General features: G+C 37.6%; 1 protein-coding gene across 1 annotated transcript in view; it reads right to left on the reverse strand.

Annotated features, from left to right (window-relative positions):
• Window positions 1-10,022: 10,022 nt before the first annotated feature.
• LOC149286073 (adenosine receptor A2b-like) overlaps window positions 10,023-23,373 on the reverse strand; it is a 35,902-nt gene continuing 22,551 nt past the window's right edge. The window contains exon 2 of the mRNA XM_089494412.1: window positions 10,023-10,704. Coding sequence (XP_089350538.1) covers window positions 10,023-10,704 — 682 coding nt within the window. The remainder of the gene's footprint in view (window positions 10,705-23,373) is intronic.

A 23,373-nucleotide genomic window follows, 5' to 3' on the forward strand; every position in this document is an offset into this window, starting at 1 on the left:
CAGCCGTAAGGAAGAATAATAATCAATGGATCTCTGTGCACAGATATATCTTCAATAAATATAAAACTACGATGTCAGAAATGTAAAGCTTTGTTACAGAACACGTCTTTGGCCAAAGAAACAGCTTTAAGCATTCATCTGAGCTAAAAGGGACATAACTCTAATAATAATACTTCTCACCTCCCTAACAGAATAATGAATACAAACAACCACATATTAACTAAAGTAGGTTAGTTACTGTATTTCAGTGGTTCTCACAGACCTTTCACTAAAGGTCAGTATAAATTGAGGATTTAGGGTATATTCTATGGTGTTCCAGTGAGGCTGTATGTACCAAAACTTGAACGCGATCTTTGCTTACCACCTTTTCTCAAATTGAATGTAAAACACTTGACAAAAATTTAGGAAGGGCAGGGGTGAAAAATAGATGTTTGTATACTGTACATACAATGCAACCTCTGGTTCCAAGTTGTCCTGGTGATTAATAATTGTTTGTCGGTGTTGTAATTCAACAAATGACAAAAAGGAGGAACCGTTTTAAAATAGTAATAAATAGCAATATATATTTAAAGGAACTTCAGTAATGCAGTCTCTCTCTGTCCATTGGATATGCAAAATCAGCTTAAAGCACAAGCTAAGGGGCAGACACAATCTTGAACATTTCTATTCTAAACTTTAGTTTTTACTAAATTTTCCATTTAGCCATGGAAAGGAGATAATCAAATGCAGATGTCTCTGGGTAAATATGTGTCTTTTGTGTATCTGCATTATACAGTAACTCCCATCGTACTTATATCTTATGTTATTGTTCTATGATTTATAGTATGGTTGGATTTTACAGGAATACATATATATTTAATCAAAATCATTAAATTGTATATTTTACTGCTTTTGTTGTTGTGACTTTGAGATCTGAACACAGCACCGACTGATTCAATTGCATAAGTATGTATGCTGCAAATGGCGTCAAACATCTTTATGCAAGCCATGTATTGTTGCAAAAATAGCAAAATGCGTCTGGTATCATATACTGTGTGGAGACACTCAACATCATCAGTAACAAACACTGGATTTACTGTAGGTAAATCACAATTGGAAAACAGGAATTAAGGGCCATCCATCCAAAACTTTATGTATGTTTTCTTGCTCTGCTGCTTCAAGGAACTGAAACCTACTTAACACACACTGTTGGTTGGATGTCAACTCCCATTGTCTGTTGCTGCCTCTAAGTGCTGGTAGTTGTAGCTAGAACAGGCTTCTAATTAAAACATTTTCATGTAATATAATCTTCAGGAATGTCGATGCCAATTATTTAAAATGTGTTAGTTAGATTGACAAGCTGAAATGCATTCATTCGCACTAGTATTTTGTACACACGATTCCAGCTTGGCAGCCAGTAATGAAATTCAGGATGTGTCCAAGGTATGCTGTCTTTAAATGCACAGTGTCCCAGCAAGCAGTGGTTTACCTTGTGTCCCAGCAAGCAATGGTTCAGTTTTAATCGCTGAATGATGAACTTCTATAGATGATTGAATTAGGCATCTGGTATTCAGGACATATAAAAGCTGGAAATAGTCATATTGTCATCTTGTTGTTTGTTTTTTTTGTTTTGTTTTTTTTCTGTTAGCTTTTTTTTTTTGTACAATTTCAAAATTGAATTACCACTTTTGTTCCTTGGGGTTAAACCCATCACCTGATAAATATATAGCAATAAAGAACTTGTATCCTCTCATAAAATATAGCCTGTATTGAAACATCACCCAGCAAGCTTAATTGTTTATTGTAATAATGATGGTTGCGGTATCCATCAGTAATACTAACGTGTGTGCCTTTGAAATTGCAGTGCAAGCATATTCTTGCAGTGTACCTGAGCCAAGCCACGGGACTGTGCCAAGAGCTGACAGTGTCTGATAAGCAGATATGTGACATTTTGTTGTCAAAAGAAGATTAGATCCTATCACATGTAATGAAGAAATACCAACCTGTCACATTATACATTTTTTATTAGAAATAAACAGTAAATAAATGAAAATAAAATATTGTAATGAGACAGGGGTTTGAGTACACGTTTCTGAGAATATGCAAGTTTCACAAACACACTTAAGTCATTGCCTTATGTATTTTGTAAGAAAATATATTATTTGTATTGTTCTTGATCCAGAAAGCCTTTGGAACTAGGTATCTAGCCTTCTACATCTTGGTGTTTTCTGAGGGTAGTGTTATTTAACTTTCTAAATCTGTGTTGTTTATTTGGAGTATTTATTAATTTAAATAAACTTTGGTCCCATGACTCTCATGGAGTAAGGATGCTCCTCCCCATATTATTCCTGGTCTGCAGCCAATTCCTGATCAGCTGGATAGGTACTGAAAATGAAAAGTATGCCATTAGACACATGTAGTTTTCTGAAAAGTCGTTCTTTTGAAAGCTTTCTGATTCTTTAACCCCTTCGCGACCTTTGCCGGTTCAGGACCGTCATAACAAGAAGGTCACTAAATGACCTTTGACGGTCCTGAACCGTCAAAAAATTAAATAAGCTTAGAAAGTGATCAAGGATCACTTTCTTCGCTTAAACGGCCTTGCTGCAATGCCTCGATGTCGAGGCATTCAGCAAGGCCGAGATCGGCATCGGGGGCCATGTCTGGCCCCTCCCCGGGGCGTCAACAGCCGCCATACATTGTATGGCGGCGGACGCCCGTTTTAAAAGCGTTTAGGAGGCGATCAACGATCGCCTCCTAAACTTAAATGGTGTCGCTGGAATGCCTCGATCAGGAGGCATCCAGCGACACCAAACACTTACCTCTGGGTGGGCTGTGACCGCTCCGGAGAGCGGTCACAGCCGCCGCTGCCGGTGATCTTCGCCATCAAGCAAGATGGCGGCGGCCCGGGAAATAAAACAATAAAGACGAAAAAGTTCGCTAGAGGGTCTCCAGACCCTCTAGAGAACTGGCTCCACTTGCTGGTTGAATACAGGTACTGCATTCAACCATGCAAGTCAATGGAGCCCAGCTTTCTAATCACTATGTGATTAGTAAAATATTAAAAAAAAAAATAAAAAAAATAAAAAATGGAAAAAACAATAAAAAAAAAATGTGCTAACATTTAAAAATAATTATGCAGTGATGTCACTAGATGAACCATCCAGTACCAGCAAAATGTGTAAAAAAAAATATAAAAAAAGTATTAAAAAAATAAAATAAAATTAAAAAATAAAGTTTATTATTTTGAGCAAGTGCTAAAAATTCTCAAAAATCTCAACAAAGAGTTAAAATAAAAGCACTTCAAATACCCAAGGGGTGTCTAATATATAAAAAAAATGGCTGATGGGGTAAATTGGAGTGGCCTAGCTCAAATATAGGGCATAGGTACAGACTGACCAAAATGGAGAAAATAAGCGCACTTCCCAAATGTGGCATTTTAAATCTGAAACAACCCGACAAACCCATGCATGTCGGGTATCACTGCACTCAGGAGATGTTCCTGAACACACATTGGCGTGTTGTTTGACAGTGGCATATACCAGGACCTGTATATCTATAACTAAAGTACAATTTGTGTGAAAAAAAAATAAAAAAATACTATTACAAAGTTTGACAAAGTGTAGTTCTATAATTGGTGCATGGAAAGGGTTAAAATAACAGCATTTGGAATACCCTGGGGTGTCTAGTTTTCAAAAATATATGGTTTGAATGGGTTAAATTGAGTTAACCGGCTTCAAAGATATTCCAAAGAGGAGAGGGAGGCACAATGACCAAATGACCACCTGAATTACGCATGCCCCAAAAGTAGCCTTTTACCAGCCAAACAATCTGACAAACCCATGCATGTGGGGTATCGCTGTACTCAGGAGATGTTGCTGAACACATATTGGGGTGTTGTTTGACAGTGACATATACCAGCACCTGTATATCTATAACTAAATTACAATTTGTGTGGAAAAAAAAATAAAAAAAATTACTATTACAAAGTTTGACAAAGTGTAGTTGTATAATTGGTGCATGGAAAGGGTTAAAATAACAGCATTTGGAATACCCTGGGGTGTCTAGTTTTCAAAAATATATGGTTTGAATGGGTTAAATTGAGTTAACCGGCTTCAAAGATATTCCAAAGAGGAGAGGGAGGCACAATGACCAAATGACCACCTGAATTACGCATGCCCCAAAAGTAGCCTTTTACCAGCCAAACAATCTAACAAACCCATGCATGTGGGGTATCGCTGTACTCAGGAGATGTTGCTGAACACATATTGGGGTGTTGTTTGACAGTGACATATACCAGCACCTGTATATCTATAACTAAATTACAATTTGTGTGGAAAAAAAAATAAAAAAAATTACTATTACAAAGTTTGACAAAGTGTAGTTGTATAATTGGTGCATGGAAAGGGTTAAAATAACAGCATTTGGAATACCCTGGGGTGTCTAGTTTTCAAAAATATATGGTTTGAATGGGTTAAATTGAGTTAACCGGCTTCAAAGATGTTCCAAAGAGGAGATGGAGGCAGACTGACCAGATTTGTTAAAAAAGATTTGGAAATCATAAAACGCTGCTTGTACTTATTGCCCTATAACTTACAAAAAACAGCAAAAAAACATAAAAACATTGGGTATTTCTAAACTCAGGACAAGTAGTAGAATCTATTTAGCTAGTTTTTTTACTTGCTTTTTTAGGTGAGTAAAAGATTTTTCAAATAAAAGTCATAAAATGTTTTTTTTTCAATTTTTCACCATGTTTTTTTTATTTTTTTTATAGTAAATAAGATGATACGATCAAAATAATGGTATCTGAAGAAAGCCCATCTTGTCCTGAAAAAAACAATATATAACTTATGTGGGTACACTAAATGGGTGAGGAGAAAATTACAGCTGAACACAAGCACCACAAAAGTGTCAAAACAGCCTCGGTCCCACAGGGTACAAAACGAAAAATGAGCCCGGTCCTTAAGGGGTTAAATTAAGATAAAGGTCAACAAGTTAGGTAATATTTGACATTAATAAATACAAAGTAATGCATTTGTTTAAAAAATATATATTCTTGAAACGTAAATTAAATTAGGCTTGCACACCGTGCCAAGTAGCGGCTGCAAAAGCCAACAACCCAACACTTTTAAGGAGTTAGATTCATTGTTGGCTTGGAAGGACATCCCTTGGTATGTGTCTTCGATCAAATCATTAACCTGACAGCCCCTGGATTCATGAAGTAATCTTTGTGGAAACAATTGTTACTCAACTTAGCGTACTCATGTATCTGTATTATCTGGATCAATGTAATTAGTAATATATTTGATGATAGATATGCAGACACATCTATTGACTTCTACAAGCTATGTAGGGATAGTAAGTAACACGCCATGTTTTTCAGGTACGTTTAATGTAAAATCTAAATTCACTTTTATACATATGCCATATGTCAATGAACATTACAGTAATAAATCACATTACATGACTAGGAGATAATGGTTATTGAGCGCATTAAGTGGGACAGGGAGTTTCCAAGCATTTATGTTTCTAATAAAACTTTTTGAAACCAACTTTGTTCATATCATCCTCCCACATTAAATACTTATGTTATGTTGTGCGAAACAAAGATAGACAGATGAAATTAGTTGGATCCACAAGGTTACCAGGGAAAGCATTAACATTTAGTGAAATTAGAAGATTTTTAATAGCAGCAGATTAAGTAAATGTGATAAGTGCTACTTTATTGTTTATTAAGCAAGATAAAATTGTTGACTAGAGGCTTCAAGGGGTGCATAGTATGTCTGCAAAGCCATATTTACAGTGAAAGACTGAAGGAGCATTAGTTGAAAGGCAGCACAAAAATGGAACTATGAAATGTTTGTTTTTTTCCTCAGTATTTATCAAGAGGACTTTAAAAAGGCAAATGTCTTGCCTAGCTAGAATATACACATATTAGGTGTATGTTGCTAAATACTGCATCTTTTGTGTTTTATATTGTGTGAATATTCCCTGTCACAAGCAAATAAACATATCCAGATTTCACTCCTGTGTTTGTGTTGGAAGTACATTTAGTTTGGAGGAAATACTTATTTTCTATGTGCATGTGCGGGGAAGAGACCCATGTTTTGTTTGAATTTCTAATGCAACTAAAAGTTAAAAAATGAATGCCCTTCTATCAACATGGCATTAGAACTATTGGTTTCAAATATCTCGCACATACAGCATCGCCCAGGTGAAATCATCTAAGTAGGCACTGCTAAAAACTCTTGTGGCAACACAGCTTTTCTGTAGACATTCATTAAGAAGGCTCATAACAACTGTATTGACACAAAACTGAAAATCAGTGCAGCGGTGCTGGGAAGTACATACATTGAATCATGATCACACTATTTTATACAATGGAATACAGTTGTGTGACAGCCAATGTGTCTAATCACATTGACAATAACAAGTGTCACCGGGAGTGTGAGGTCCCCTACAAGACAATAGTACTGATCACGTCCTGATCCCTGAAGCAATTTATAGGTAGACTAAAGACACTTTAATAAATAAGGCAATATTACTATAATTTATTTTGTATTTGTGAGTTAGCGCTATATGGCACACAAAAGCATATGTTTTGCGTACTTGTTTCTCCCTCTCCCTGTAGTGCTTACATATAAACATAGGAGAATATCCATAAACTTCAAAAATATACACAGCTTCACATATTGTTCAGTTAAATACATAATTTAAAGTAAGTTGAGCATTATGTATATTTGCATCAATGTATAAAGAGCAGATATGGTGCAAAGTGCTAACAGCCAAGCTATTAACTTGAAACTTCCATGGTGACTGGTCCACATTTGCCCCATAATTGCTACTTTTAAATATGGCCCTTTGTGGTCTGTTTAAGTAAGACATTTCTTTGCCCAGAATTGTTACATATACCTGACCTGTAATTACCCAGCTAATGTTGAACCACATTAGTGTGAATCAAGGCAAGAGGCTAAGGATGGTAGGTGTTGTGGTGTTATAATCCAACAAATGACAAATTACAGGTTGGCTGAGTCTACCACTAAATTATGTGTGACACCAGTCTGTGATAACAAGCTTTTTTCAAGTGGGCTTTATCACAGTTGAACACATTTTAATTGTACAGAAATACTTTGTTTAGCTTTAAATGCCCAAATTATATAGCTGCCTAACTATAAAGCATGTTTCCCCTTTTATATACTACAAAAAAACATTTAAAAAACTTCACTAAAAACACAATTTGTGAATTTCCTGGGAATGTACAGGACCAAACCAACACATCTTCATAAATATTGTAAAATTCTGCATTTTTTTTCCAGTAAAGTGCGAGAACAGTACAGAACAATACAGTATTAAAAACAAAATTATCACAGTATGCGGATAACGTTATCCTATGAAAAAGTTAACATTACGCAAAAAAAAAAAAAGCCTTCAAATATGCACACGTGGAATGATGTTGGATAGATTATTGGTATTATATTCTTCTTGTAATGTAATAGCCAGATAGAGATTTTCAGATGACAATCACTTTGAGACTCAATTGAAAAATTGTATAAAATGTTAGATATATAATGATGGTGGCTAAAGTCAGGATGAAAATGTGTTGGTTAATTAAACAGCCAGATACTAGAGGAACTTCAATGTAGTAGGATCTGGAATACTTAACTACAGCTATTTTCCATTTAACAAAGGTTGTACTAATTAGCTGTTTTAGGTTTGGTATTATGGTCACAGTAAAATGTAGCCCTTTGTCATACTGGTTAAGTCATGTAATTCTAAAATGTTCTCAGAAAAGGCCTACAGATGGTGTCATAGTTTTTTTTTCTTTATTTACAACATTTCCTTATGGAAATCACAGAATAGTACAAATATAAATGTGTGTGTGTATATATATATATATATCTATATATACACACACACATTTATATAACAAGTAATTATTTGTGATGTATCATGTTGTGCTTTTGCTTCTAGACTTTGTCTAACCACTGATTTTTTTTTTCATTGGGTTCTTTCTTGAGAACAGTATTCAGGGACACGATGCTCCCAAGCTACTGCCTTTTTGAACCCTGCTGAAAAGGCAAAGTGAGACAAAGCCAATATGGCATGAATGCCACTGAGGTCTAGAAGAGTTTACGATGAATGATGTAAGACTCCATAATAAATACCAAGGATCCACAACCCCACTCCCTGAGGGCCACAAAAGATTTTGGATATCCCAGTTTGAGCACTGGTATTAAAAATTAAACTAGTTGTTTTCATGCATGAAAATGCAGAATTCTGTTTGTGGCCCTTAAGGGCTGGAGTTATACTGTCCTGAAGACCATGGGTGATATGAATTCAGGGCTAATCAACCAGTTATTTTACAGCAGCATGCTCCAAAGTCTAATCCACCGATCCTCAGATGAGAACTGTAGTCTGCAGCAGAGGTTTCCCGTTTGCTTGTGAATACATACTCTCTGTGTGTTACTTTGAACTGCTCAGAAATATATTTTGTAGTGTACGGATGGGCATGCAGACAAATGAATGATGCCAAACATTACCAATCCTCATGATTTCCACAGTTTAGGACTGATGATAAAAGCATTTACATTTCTGATATAAATTAAAAAAGACATTGGATCTACATTAAATTTAAAAACATACAGGTATTCCCCAAACTGCACTAAAGCAATGAGAGAAAGCATATTTCTAAAACAAAGTACATTTCGTTAAATACAACCTCATACACAAGAATGGCTAAAACATATCTGCGTATATGCATATGAATTACTTAAAGTGTCTCTTCCTATTCTAGCTTGGATATTTTACCCACCTAATCTCCCATTTCCTAATTTTGTGTATCTTTATTCCAATATCCTAAAATGGAATAAAGTATTGACAATTTGCCCATCATTTGTAATCTTAATAGCTTTTTTGTTACTTTACAAACTGAATAAATTATAATAAAAAAATCACTAATCTGTAATAAGTACATTGATGCAGTATGTAGACCTAGAGCATGCATGTAACAGCTTGTTCTGTGCAGACTGGAAAATCCAGTGTTTTGCGTTACACATGTTTATTTTCTTGCCAAATGGGGCAAATCTAATATTTCCTTTAGTCTCCATGTGTCTGTAAACTAGGGTCTGTGTTATGGGACTGGAGCCTCTACTTAGGATTTATGAGGCAACAGTACTATTGTGTAGTATTAACTACTCCCTCTTGCCTCAGCCTGGGAAATCCAGTAATTAAAAACACCAATGTAAAACAAGTTTAGAGATTTTGTTTCCAGAAAAGTTTAGCCCATTCAGTAGAAGAGAAGTGAAATATAAAATGTCACAGAACAGTGCCTTATTGTGCAAAATGTACAAACATAGAACGACATAATCTCAGCTTTGGTATAACAAATTTACTTAAGAATGGACAGTCACTAGAATGTCAACTGCTGTAAACTACAAGTCCCATGATGCTAGCAGCTGGCTGCTACCACATGCTTACTCCCAATTTAGGTTGAACACACTACCCTGTTGTTTTATGCTTGCCCTTGATTTTATCTAAAAGAATTAACGACTGGAGTAAATGTTTACCCTTCCTTTTATCTTGTTTAACTTCTCCCCCGTATTTGATCAGAATGTATTTTCAGCCAGTTAAATTTGACAAATATGGTAATCTTATATTTAAAGTCTGCCCCAAACGTATAACTCCGTTCTTTGATTTGATATCTCCTGACAAACTATTAAAACAAGGTGCTGATATAAGGTGCAGTTACCAAAGGACTGCGCTAAACCTAACCAGATCTTTGACTACGTAAAGGAAATGACAATATATGACAGCATATGGTCAGCACATCAGAGGTTGCAAAAAGTGTCAATAATATCTTTTAAAAAAAAAACTAACGGTGAAGAAATCTCTTAAAAAGAGCAAAGTGCAGCAGCAATGTGGTCAGTCGTCAAACTGTCAATGGTCCCAGCAAGAATATACAATGTGTCAATAAGACCCAATTACACTGGAATTTTCAATGCCAGTCACACCCAGTGGTATGAATGGAGGCATCTACATTAGTGTCATCACATCAAGGTGTTCCCAGCACTTACAGTGCTTATTTGTAAGTGTCTGTTGTGGTTGATGCTGCCATTGGGGCATTTGGAAAAGTTGTCCTTCTTGCAGACTAAGTACTTTGAAATGATCTTGCGGAAAGTGTAACGGAAGTCCCTTATTTTATAGGCATAGATGATAGGGTTGACCACCGAGTTAGCATGAGACAATATTATTGCCATATACATTACCCACTCAGGCTTAGTCTTATTAAAACTAGGCTCAAAAAAAGTGATGCAGTTTAGAATGTGAATGGGCAGCCAGCAAAATGCAAAAAGGCCCACAATGATGGCCAATGATTTAGCGGCGTTCACTTCTTTTTGGAGGGTGGTCCTCGAGTTGTCTGAACTGATGCATTTAAGTTCAATTTGTCTAAGCTGCTTGCGGGCAACCATAAAGATTTTTATGTATATTCCCAGCATAATCAAGAGGGGAAGTAGAACACAACCAAAAAAATTGAAGTACACCATATAACTCATTGTGACCACTTTTTCAAATAAACATGGAACAGTGCAATTATGGCTCCTGGCTGATGGACATGCTTCATCCAAACGGTTCCAGCCCATAAGTGGTGTCAAGCCAATTCCGAAGGACAAAATCCAGAACACAGCAATGGTGGTCCTAGCTCTTTTTCCAGTCACCAAACTTTTATACCTATAAAAAAAACAAAAACCCAAAAGAACATTAAGTTTACTGAAAGTTCTCACTCAACAAGAACAAATACACATTGTAATGTCACAAAAAATGTATTGTTTGTGGATTTGCATTTTACTGTATGGCTTCAACCCAGAAGTCCATAGACTTCCAAGGACTATGTTCTTTAACTAAAATGTTTCAAATTTTGTTTTTATTTAAAGTATGACCATTTTCATAGTAGGATCAAACAGATAATTCTAAACACAAGCTTTTTTAAGAATTCTAAAACTACTCTACACACTAATGTTTTTTGTAAATATGTTGTTGAAGACATTGTTTTAAAAGGTAATGGCCTTAGCATTTAAAGGGAAGTAGTAGTAACCCATATCACATGAGCTACACAAATTTAGATAAGACTAGATTAGCCACAATACTAGACTTATATATTAATTGCTTAAATGGTCCACATCCATAGGGAAGTGGGCGGACAAGAGGGCAACTTTTCTGTCCTTCTCTGAAGCATGTGGACCATATACTGATCATAAGGGGCACTTGGGGTTACATGCAACATCTTTGGACATCATTTCTAACCTCACTATTTCTACAGACAAAGCTCACTGAACTTTTTGGGATATCCTCTGTCTCACGGTAATGTTTTTTTGCAATACTTCCCAACCCAAGACAAATACAGCCTGCTAGACTTTTATAAAACATAACACATAAAACATATTTTATGAGATTTTGATCTTAATAAAAGTATGCTTAATATAAGGATTCTGCAATAACTCCTTAAGTATTCACGGCATTGATGATGACTGAAAATTTAATAAATGCTTGAAAACATTAAATAAAAACCTTGTTCTTGCCAAGTTCTGCACCACTGAAGCTTGATAAATAGACACGTGAGAAAGTTCTCAGTAACACTGTTTCTGTTTGTGACTGAAAAGGTCTAACATCCTTGTTCTCAGGAATAAAAGCCAAAACTTTACATTATAAAATGCACCAAAGCAAATGCTACGCATCAATAAATACCTGCTGCTACCCACCCCACAAATTCAAAATGTATGTTTATAACATAAAAGTTCTGCTATAAGCCCTTAGTTTGGTACACCCCCGTGTGCATGCTATAATTATACATTTAGCATGACTCTTGAGCCGTGAACAGCAGGAAATGTTAACATTTCACGCTATGTCTAACCGAATACAGAAATATTCAGGGCACCACCCAAGCTTACAGGAGGAGCCCTAAGTGGCAGCTATATTTGGCCCCAGAATTTTAGAAGTCACAGATTACATATTTATAGGATATTTTCGACGAGAGAAACGTTATACGTTGGGAATGCCTTCTGTAAACTTTACCAGAATCATAACAAACATGGAGACAGAACACAGTGTAATGTGTCCAGAATGTGGCTAGTTAACCTTCTCATTCCTAGATAAACATCATGATATAATCAATGCTATTCATGAACCAGCAACTCTCTGCCACACTGGCTGCTGAGGACTATGACTCCCACACTGCTCAATCGGCAGGTGATTGACTCAACATCATAGGAACCATCATTCACATCAATAAGCACCGTCTAGCCTGGGGACAAATCCATCCATGTGGTCCAGTAATAAACCAGAAGAACCCATTTGCCACACAATGTATTTTATATCTAAAGCCCATTCCTGTCCAACAAATTAACATAAATGGAATGCATAGAAACCCCATAAAAGAAACACTGAGATGATCCATTCAGGATGTAAATGCTACCTAAAGGCCCTTGTTACACTAGCCCTTGGGGGTTGATGATCCTCAAAGAAATGTTTCAGGTAGTGGCCCAACCTTTTTAAGCTAGAGCAGCCCAGGTGGTAATTGGGTTGCAAATAGTCTGGATAAACTATTACTTCTTACATACAGCTGGGTTTTTGCTGTGCATGTCCCATCATATCAGTCCAAACCTGGCCAGTGAAAACAAATATCATAAAAATGCCTCATGTGTCCATTAAATTGAAAATACATATATTTCATACTTTACAGTCTCATGTTCTTTGTAGCAAGTGTAAAAGAAACCACCAGTAATCAGTCAATGGTTATAACTGCCTGCCCTTGCTATAACATTGATTCTTTGCATTCAAAAGTTCAAAATGATCCATTCTGTCATCAACACACAACAAAGCACTTCTTCCTTCGTGTGTAAAGAATCTCATTTCTCAATATTCAAACTTGTTATCAATGAGTGAGCACATAAGGAAAAAACAATCCAGTTGCACTTGTCTGGTGAAAGGCTCTGGAATTAGCCTCTTAATCTTAAAGAAAATATATCCCAAGAATATTTATTCAAAATAAATTCTACTTGATCTATATTTCCAAGGTACATGCCATAATAAAGCAAAGGTGGTTATGTAAGGATACTACTATTAATATATAAATTAACACTTATTGTTGTTAGTATTTCCTTGTTAATGTCCTTTCATCAATATATATGCTGTCTAAATATAATTTAAATGTTTTTGGCAATGCCATCTATTAATGGGTCCTTGGGAAGCCACTGCTGATGGAACTCCTATGAAAAAGATTGAAAGCGGTTTGTAAACTCTGCAATAGTCCTCAAAAATCTGTCTAAAACAATTAGCAAATGTGCTGTGTTGACATAATCCTTTTTCTCTCCCTACTTCTCACTTTCGTACTTGAAACAGGGACAATTAAAATATCACGGGAAAGGCTTATATGTTCTTGTTCTCATAAAAATATTCCATTAAAAATCAGTTGTTTCCAGCAACAATAGTCATTTACAACATTAACGTCTGTGCTGTATTTCTGATCCACGTTATTTTAATTGGCAAAATTTGCTTTCCTTTCCGGCCCTGTCAGTGATTTAGGCAGGGTATTACCTCTGCTTTAATAGTGCTAAAATCTGCTGTTACTATGTAACACTTTGTATGTGGGACATGTATGGTAAATGGACACAGCATGAAGAACGGATGTGAGAATAAAAATTTCCGAAGCATAGGCGGACATGAGTGGGATTTGCTACCAAATTTTTCCTCTTTTGTGCCCTACAGGTTCCCGTACAATAATGACACTCCAGACATTTAGTTTGCTTTAGGAGGTCTTATGACTTTTGAGTATAAGGGATTTATCTGTCCCTATCCAGCCTCCTTCTTGCAGACAGACTGCGTTCAGTATTGTGTGATATGTCTTCTCCTTCCCTGTGATATGGATCGCAATATCTTAACGTCCCTTGGAAATGTGGAGTGTTCTGTATGACCCTTTAAACAGCACTATTTCTTCATTTCCTTTGCATATTTACAACATTAACATCTGTGCTGTATTTCTGATTGGCAAAATTTGCTTTTCTTTAGACCCCAAACTTTTAAATGGTAGTGATCCTGCACCCACACAGGGTACCAATTCCTTGCAAACAGCATGGTCCTCTATGTATTAAAGCCACAGTCTTGGTGAATTAATCAGCCACAGTTTAATGTTAATCGACGTCAGCAGTTAGTACATCCCAAAAAATCCCTACAAACAAAAGCCTAGCTCATCTGAGTTCTTACTGACATAGATGTCCCTTACTAATCAGGGTCTAAATTAAGTAACAGTAGCTGTCAGAGACTGGGTCCATACAGACGACTGTAACGACCCAGAGCACCCAATGATGGTATTCATGAGTTAATGCGCAGTAGCAGAGTCAGACAGGGCCTGGTGCTGGGTAACCACTATCCCCCGAGTGGTGAGCACCTAGGGTTGTCCGGCCACATACTAGGGCCCTGACATAGCAGTGGATGTTGTCAAGAACAAAGCAGAACTTGGTGATATCCTGCAGGCACCCTGGAGCAGGCATGAGACATTGTTCAACAGAGAAATGTGCAGGATGCTGCAGGCTGGGAGTAGGGGAGCTAAACAGAGTAATAGCAGAAACAGAAGCAAGCAAGGGGGGCAAGACATACATGGTGCAGGACACAACAAAGGACAGGGAACAAGGCAAGGAACACAGGGGATGGAGTGAGGAGCCAAGATCCTCAGACGCTTCTCCTTTAAGCGAGGATAGGATATCTTAAACTGGGACATGGGGAGAGGAGAGAGGAACCAATATCCTCAGAAGAGTCAGGGAAAAGAGGGCAAAGGTACATAAAATACAGACACACAAATATACAGGACTAGCCTAGGACTATATGATAACAATTGGAGATTCAGTCACATCATATGGCCCTAGTATGCTTAGCCCACCACTACACAAAGTACTCCAATATACGGTGGGTCCTAGCGCTAAACCCTGCCTACTGAATTACTAATAAACTGAAACTAAACATTGAATCTAAACACAAAAGGACATACCTGCAGACTGAGATAAACATAACACATGGGTGGGGCACAACCTACAAAGGAAACAGAAGCTGATGCTAACAGCAGTACTGTAATCAAAGTATCAGAAGTAAACGGCAGAGCACAAGGAAATCCAGGAATGGATTACAACACAGGGGGAACTGTAGCGAGACAGGGGAACTGGAGATAAGCAGCTCCGCAGCCTGGATGGGGCCTGATAGTAGCAGCCATCGTTCTTTACTGATGAGTGCTGGAATATGATAGGTTAGTTGGAGAGATCAATGATCTCCTTTGGAACTTGTACAAGGTGGAAGCCTCATCACCCAGTAGCATAATCTGCCCTGTTTTGTGGCTAATGCCACAAGACCTGCAACCCCTATCAAGTGCCAGGTTAAATTTACTGAATTATAAACTCAGCCACACTGTAACATTCCAAGTAATCATTAATAATAAATAGTTATCCCAACTGAAACCCACAGTGCATCAAACTTGTTCCAGGAAAACAGCAACATTTCAGTTGGCCTATACCTCCCAAGACGCCAGTCAGATGAAACATAGGCATTGTAGTTCAACAACAGCTACAGGTCTTCACATACCAGTCCTAAGGCCCAGACTATTTGTTGGGTAGAATAGTCAAAATAATTTCTATAGAAACAGCATGAAATGTATTTATAAATTACATTGTGTAAATAAAATGCATTATCCATTTTTATGCCATAATTACATTAATACCTATCAACATTTCATCAAAGTCACATCATAGTAAAGCCCTATCCCAGGCACACCTCTAGCACCAACCCCAAAACTAAGAGGTCCCGTTTAAATTTTAGGAGGTATGATATACATTGTCTTTTTGTTTTACTATCAGCGTTAAAAATATTCACATTGTCTATTCAATCTATTATAAGGATACAATATACAAGTAGGAATAGAGTGATTTGGAAGTGTTTTGCAGCCTGATTATTATTACTATTATAGTTTTTTATTGCTTTATATAGCACCATTATATTCCATAGCAGTGCACAATGGCTAAACAGGAGATAACAAGCAGTGCATCACATAACAATTTGGACTTACAAAAAGTGAGGAAGGCCCTTGGGACAAGTAAATAATTTTAATTCATAAATTCACATAGTCAAAACAGGATGCAAGGTCATTTCACTTACGATCAATTTGTCTGTTGCCAATTTAAGCATGTTATGTTAATAACAGCAATACATTATATATAAGCCTTTTTTACCAGGGTCAAGGAAATCCAGTCATCCCTGCAAATGACATGCTCAGAATTGCACAATTCCTGTAATATTCACCGAGTGTAGGAAACAAAAACTTGATATGATAGAAAATCCTTGGGACATTCAATATAAATGTTGTTTATGAAACATATTGATGATATTTTACATTTAAAAATACATTATTTGTCCTATGGGGCCAGTTCTTAAAAATGCCTTGGGCTAGGTGTAGGACAGCGATACATAAATACACCTTTAGTGTACAGAATTACTTTCAAAGTGAAAAATATGGTGTTAATTCTCTAAACAATGTCATAACGCCCAAAATAGCCATGCATAAGAAAATGTTGAAAGGATAAATTCAAGTGACTCCACTACTTTATTGTGCTGGGTAGCTATGTAAGGATTTGATAGCAGATGAGAACCATTAGCCCCATCTAGTCTGCCCATAATTTACCATTCATAATGCACTAATGGAATGATAAATTCTCAGGGTCATGAATAATACTTTCACAGTTAATATTTTAATAGTCTCATCTAGAAATGTCTCTAGGTATGGTAATAATGTTTAGTGAATGATACCCAATAATATTCTTTCCTTGACTTTTTGCCTTGGATGGGGAGAATGGCACCCTGTATCATCACTAAGTGAGAAACTCCATAAAAGCAAATGCCAGCTATCAAGAAAGAAAGAGATTGAAACTGTAGGATTATATTGTGCTAACAAATTCCAACACAGCATATTGTGAGAAATTGAAGGGTAATTTCTAAATTTTAATATAAATAAATTACTACTGGTTATAAATAGTGTACACCATCTCAATCTGTTTTCACAGTGTAAGGCCATTTTTAAAAGTCCAACATCTTCAGGTTATCAGTCACCTGAAACAATGGGTTTCACATAGACTGTCTCCTCCATAACTAGGTTACACATGTTTGCTTGAACTCTCTGGAAGATTTGGGTGAACCACTTTCTGGAAGATACAAAAGATTCTGGTATAACTAGTTAGGGACTGCAAGAGTAATTTTGGTGAGAAGAGCTCAGAGAACAGAAGTGCACAAGATGGTGTCCTGGTGAATGCTGTAACTGGAGAAATAGAGAAAGACGCATAGAGAAAGACTTGGAAGAACTTCATCAACGTTTTAGTGCTGAAGTATACCTTTTATTTTGTATCATTTCATGTTTTGTGTATGTTATGTTTTATAACCTACAACAGTGACCTAATTCATTGCACCCTGTATCATCACTGAGGAACCACATAGAAACAAGTGCCAGCTATCAAGAAAGAAAGAGATCCAGCTGTAGGATTACATTGTGCTAACAACACTCTATATAATTGTAAATTTTAAACATGGCCCTATATAATTTACATTAATTTTCAGATTAAAGTTTGTGTTTGCTTTCATGAAAGCGTAAATTACTAACAGGTATAGCCTTTACCTCTGGCACAGCACTGGATTAATGCTAAAAGTGTGAGGTACGTTCAGAATTTATCCACCTTATTAACAGAGGACCAAGTTAAATCCATGAGTACAAATTTCTTAGGACCCCAGCACTGGGTTAGTTCTAGGGTTTATTGAGCTGAGCCGCATGCTCCCCTTCCAGCACACACCTTGCTTACAAACATTGGACAGAACCTGGTCGCAGCTCCCTTCTCCTACTTGATCAGCACCCTAGGCAGCCACCATTGTGGTTGCTGTGCCTAATTCAGAATATTGAATTAAAGGTTTGACATTTGGCAAGAGACCTAACCCTATATCGTTTAACTGACATTTCCAAAGAACAACATGCTTATTCCCCAGAAATATATGATATACACAGCTCACTAACTTTCAGCTAGCGTAAATAAAATAACATTGTGTAAGGATTTATTAATGCAATATAAATAGCATGGCTGGATAGAACATATTTTCCCCACCACTGTGAAATGGGGCATGCAGCTGGGCTTCAGAAACACATGTGTGATCCAGCGGACCAGCCTTTTTGAAAAGTGTCTCAAATATTAGTCTCAAAATTACATGTTTTTGTTGGACCCATTCAGATTGTTTTTAAACAGGCTTCTGACAACTTGTTAAAAGAAAAAAAGAAAAAAGCATTAAGTTGCTCCGGTCCCAATGTATCACCTGTTACTTATGGCCTTTTTTTAAGTAGCCAGACTGTTGTGATACGCACAAGTGTCCTTGCCTAAGCAAAGATATCCTGCTGTAAACCGCTGTCTCGTCCAGATGACTGAATAGTGCCATTTAATCTAGAGGTTCCTCTTTGGCAGATTGCACTGGATCATTAATAAAGAAGGCATTCTCCTGGCACCCGTGTCGTCCTGACGCTGCTGAACAGTGTGCCTGTTGTAGCAGTAGGTGGGGGCGGTATTAACTGGCATTAAGGCGACATGTGCCAGGTTTAGTGGGTTCTATAACCATATACTATGAATCCAAACAAATCTTTGAAATTCTAGCATAATATAGTATATTATTGCATAGTGTAACATGATATAGTAAAAAAAAAAATCCAGGTGAACATAGTACTTTTATGCCACTTGAGACTTTGCTGTTGATAGTGTGAAGCAGTACTAGAAAATCAGAAACATAGAATTTGACGGCAGAGAAGAGCCATTTGGCCCATCTAGCTCATCAGGACTTTCCTTCTGTTGCAGGCCAGCCTTGTCTACTAAATGTTTGCTCATACCCTATACCGCAATAACAGAAAAAAATTGGGGTGCTAAAGTACTAGCCATTAAAATACATGAACTGGTCAACAAGCATTTCAATTTTGTGTAACTGATATATTTTAATATAAAGTGTGCATGCCGCATATATCATAATTGACCTCATCATCTGAAACCTGAATGTGCAAGTATTACATAAACAGAAGACAAACTGATCAAAGGCACGTTCTTCATTAGTTAATGAAGTCTTAAACAAATTACTTTACTTGCCAGACTTCCCATCATGCCGTGGTATGCCTAAACAATGAAAGCTGATTCACCCGCATTTTTTTTCTTCAATGCTTTGCAAAGCTCTGGCCATTCAAAAAGTAAAAGCCTTCAATACCACAAATGTTCCAAGGACATACATTCACCCTTCATCATCTACCACGCCTTATTTAAAATAATGATCAAATATAAATTTCTACATTGTCTCCCAAATTAAGATGGGCAACAACACGCTTTGCCCAGACTGTGTATTGCTGCTAGGCACTTGCTTAGTAACTATTTTGGCATGAGATAAGGCAATCTGCTCCCTATGAAATTGGAGCTAGCAATTAAAGGAGCATCAAGAATCCCATACAGCATTACTAATGAAACAAGTAGATGCATTAGAAGTACTGTATTATTTAATCTATAAGGAGTACAAATTAAAATGACTTACCTTTATGAGGAGCTACAGAGCAATGCCCCTTTTGTGGTGTGGTTTGCACACCATGTTTGGCTGCATGAAGCATTTAATCAGTGGCAGAGCTTTCTGCATTTGCACAAGGGGGTCTTACCAAACTCCATGGAACTCTAGTGCGAGCCAGCACTGAAGCTGGATGGTGGTGAGTATAGCTTACATACGCTTTTGGCAAGCAAGATGTGTCAGCCAAACATATCTCCTGTAAGTAAAATAGTATAGTAGTATAGTACAGTAGGTTGAAAAAAAGACTTCAGTCCATCAAGTTCAACCTTTCACACATACCTAGTTCTAAAGTTGATCCAAAAGAAGGCAAAAAACCCTACTTGGGGCAATTACCAATTATGCCACAACAGGGAAAAAAATCCTTCTTGATTCCATAGTGACAATCAAGCTCTATAACTTCCTTCTTAAAAACGGGTGCCCAAAATTGCACTGCATATTCAAGGTGAGGTCTCACCATTGCTTTATAAAGAGGTAAAATTATATTTTCGTCTCGAGATTTAATTCTCCTCTTTATGCATGCCAATACCTTACTGGCTTTTGCAACCCCTGACTGGCACTGCACTTTGTTGCTAAGTCTATGGTCTACAATTATACCTAAGTCCTTCTCATTTTCAGCTTTTTTCAATGCAATGCTCTTAAGAGTGCATGCTTATTTTTGGTACCAAAGTGCATGACCTTACACTTATCTATATTGAATCTCGTCAACCACTTATTTGCCCAGTCCCCTAGTTTATCCAAATCATTCTGAAGCTACGTCCTGGTCAGACTGTATAACCTTACCTAATTTTGCGTCCTCAGCAAAAGTCTAGTAGCTGGGGATCGCAGAAGGAGGCAAATGCATAAGGGGATTCTGTGGGAACTCTCTGTGTATTTGCAAGTGGGGAAAATTACAATTTAAAGGGACACAGCTGTTATATGTATTAAAGTGCATATGATGGCTAGAGTGTTCCTTTAAAAAAAAGCAAGCTTGCCTAGCTAACTCAAGTTCCCATTTGGTATTCTTAGGTTTGAACAATCACTTTTTGTAGAAGAACATTAGACTTGCAGTTATTCTTTTCTGAAAATTAGCAGATCATGTTCCATGAGCTCTATACAAGCTTTGAATTAAACCTACCATTTAAATCATATTTTGCTATATCAGATAATGGAAATGGGCATGTTAAGTCCCATAGACAATTTATTCTGCAAGTAACCAAAACTCATGTGTAAAGCCTATGCATATTTCTGAATCTGAATCCAAAAGGAGATTTTAATGAGTTATGGCCAATTGGGACTCGAAAAGCATTAAGCTTACTCACAAGTTCTCCTTCTTTAATAAATATACCCAATTGGATCCAACTCCTGTGTGCAACATATTTGCTTTGTTGTATTGTTTGGTCCTGTCTAGAGGGGATGTCAAGGGCTCTTAGCACCCGCTTTTCCCTTTCGGGGATGATGTGAGTGGGGGCACAGACATGGATCATTTGGACTCCGAAAGGTTACCAAGCATATAGCCCGCAGAAACAAGTTGCGACCCTGGGGTGTCCCTTTGACTCTGCATTATGTAGGATCACCTCAGCCCATCTTGTATGAAAAACTTTATGAACATGTATTCATCTTACCTTTAAACTCCCAGTTTAATGAACACTCCTAAATTTAATGTATGATGAGTTGGAAAGTTTCCACTAGAAAAAGTCCAGTAAGAAAAACCTCTTCAACATACAATAGGGATAATTGCACGCCATTGTTTACTCTGGTCACGCATAAACACATATGGTTAATCCTACACCACCATAATATATTACAGGAAGGAATGTTATAAAACACCTTAGATCAGACCTGGGCAAAGCACGGCCCGCGGGCCACATCCGGCCCGCTGAATAGCTCGGACCGGCCCACAAAGAGTGTCCTGGTGACTCACCAATGAGTCCGGTGTCCCCCCCCGCCCCGGTCACTTACCTTAAACTCCTGTGTTGGAAGCGTTTGTCTCGGGTGCCGGCGCTTTACGCTGGGCGCCGGCATATGACGTCAGACGCCGGCGATCAGCAGTGAAGCGCCGGCACCCGAGACAAACGCCTCACGCTTCCAACACAGGAGTTTAAGGTAAGTGACCGGGGCGGGGGGGGGGAGATCCTGAGAAGGGGGGGTTAGGGAGTTAGAGGGGAGATACTGAGAAGGGGGGTTAGGGAGGGAGGTCTTACTGTGTGTGTGTGTCTTACTGTGTTTGTGTGTGTGTGTCTTACTGTGTGTGTGTGTATCTCACTGTGTCTGTGTGTGTCTCACTGTGTCTGTGTGTGTCTTACTGTGTCTGTGTGTGTCTTACTGTGTCTGTGTGTGTCTCACTGTGTCTGTGTGTGTCTTACTGTGTCTGTGTGTGTCTTACTGTGTCTGTGTGTGTCTTACTGTGTCTGTCTCACTGTGTCTGTGTGTGTCTTACTGTGTCTGTGTGTGTCTTACTGTGTCTGTGTGTGTCTCACTGTGTCTGTGTGTGTCTCACTGTGTCTGTGTGTGTCTTACTGTGTCTGTGTGTGTCTCACTGTGTCTGTGTGTGTCTTACTGTGTCTGTGTGTGTCTCACTGTGTCTGTGTGTGTCTCACTGTGTCTGTGTGTGTCTTACTGTGTCTGTGTGTGTCTCACTGTGTCTGTGTGTGTCTTACTGTGTCTGTGTGTGTCTTACTGTGTCTGTGTGTGTCTTACTGCGTGTGTCTTACTGTGTTCATAGCTTATTCAGTTATTGTAATAAATATTTTAGCCCATTTTTTAGCTCAAAATATTTTTTCCTTTTTTTTCTCCTCTAAAATCTAGGTGCGTCTTATCAGCAGGTGCGTCTTATAGAGCGAAAAATACGGTATGCACTCCGAAGCCTTGTTCATTTTGTTCACTTCTGTGCTGTGCTAATAGTTATTCAGGCCTTACTTATTCAAGCACCTCTACCAATGACGTAGGCTTGAATAACTTTATTAAACAGCACATAAGTTAACAAAATGGACAAGGCTTCGGAGTTTGTAGTTTGTAGAGGTCTGGCCCTCTAAAACCATTCCAATTTCTCATGTGGCCCCATGGGAAAATTAATTGCCCACCCCTGCCTTAGATCCTACTTCAGATGCAAAGTGCTAAATATGGGCAAGAAATATTGAGTTGCTTTCCTTGGTGATTGCTTTACATTCTAAATCTACAGCCCAAAAGTACTCTTTATGTTTCTGGTCCTCAGTCTCCATGACTTGGTTTCCTCTTAATGGACCCAAGATCCTCAATGTACCCACAGTCTCAAATTAATGTAATGTTTTGCCCAATGTAAAAAGGATGTGACTTCACTTTAAACACTCGTATTAAACCATGAGATTAATGCAGGCACTCAAGTGAAGTGGTCCTCGTTCTTAAAGTCGCTATGGTGACTCTTGAAAATATTGTTTCATCATAGCAAATATAAAGACGGTTATAATAATTCTCTTTGGACTGTCACATTACACACCTATAGCATGGCAGCTCTGCATATTTTTTTTGCAATCTCTCTATGTAAACACTGTTATTAAGTTACAGTGGATTGCTCAATGGTGTAAGTTAAAACAAATATATGAACAATATATTTTTGGGTGGATCATATATACTTCAGAATCAAGGCAAATATTTCTTCATTCACGCAGAGGTAGGGATGCCTATCCTGTGCCCCTATGTGTGTTACACACCTGGCAGCTTATTCTGCTGAATCTGCAGACTGTTAAAAAATTAATAAATGTCACTTGATTTCCTAAAGTCTATACTCTC

Source organism: Sceloporus occidentalis, unplaced genomic scaffold (genome assembly GCF_023333645.1).
Source record: "Sceloporus occidentalis isolate IW3139 unplaced genomic scaffold, rSceOcc1.0.p SCAF_72, whole genome shotgun sequence".
In the NCBI taxonomy this organism is placed as follows: Eukaryota; Metazoa; Chordata; class Lepidosauria; order Squamata; family Phrynosomatidae; genus Sceloporus; species Sceloporus occidentalis.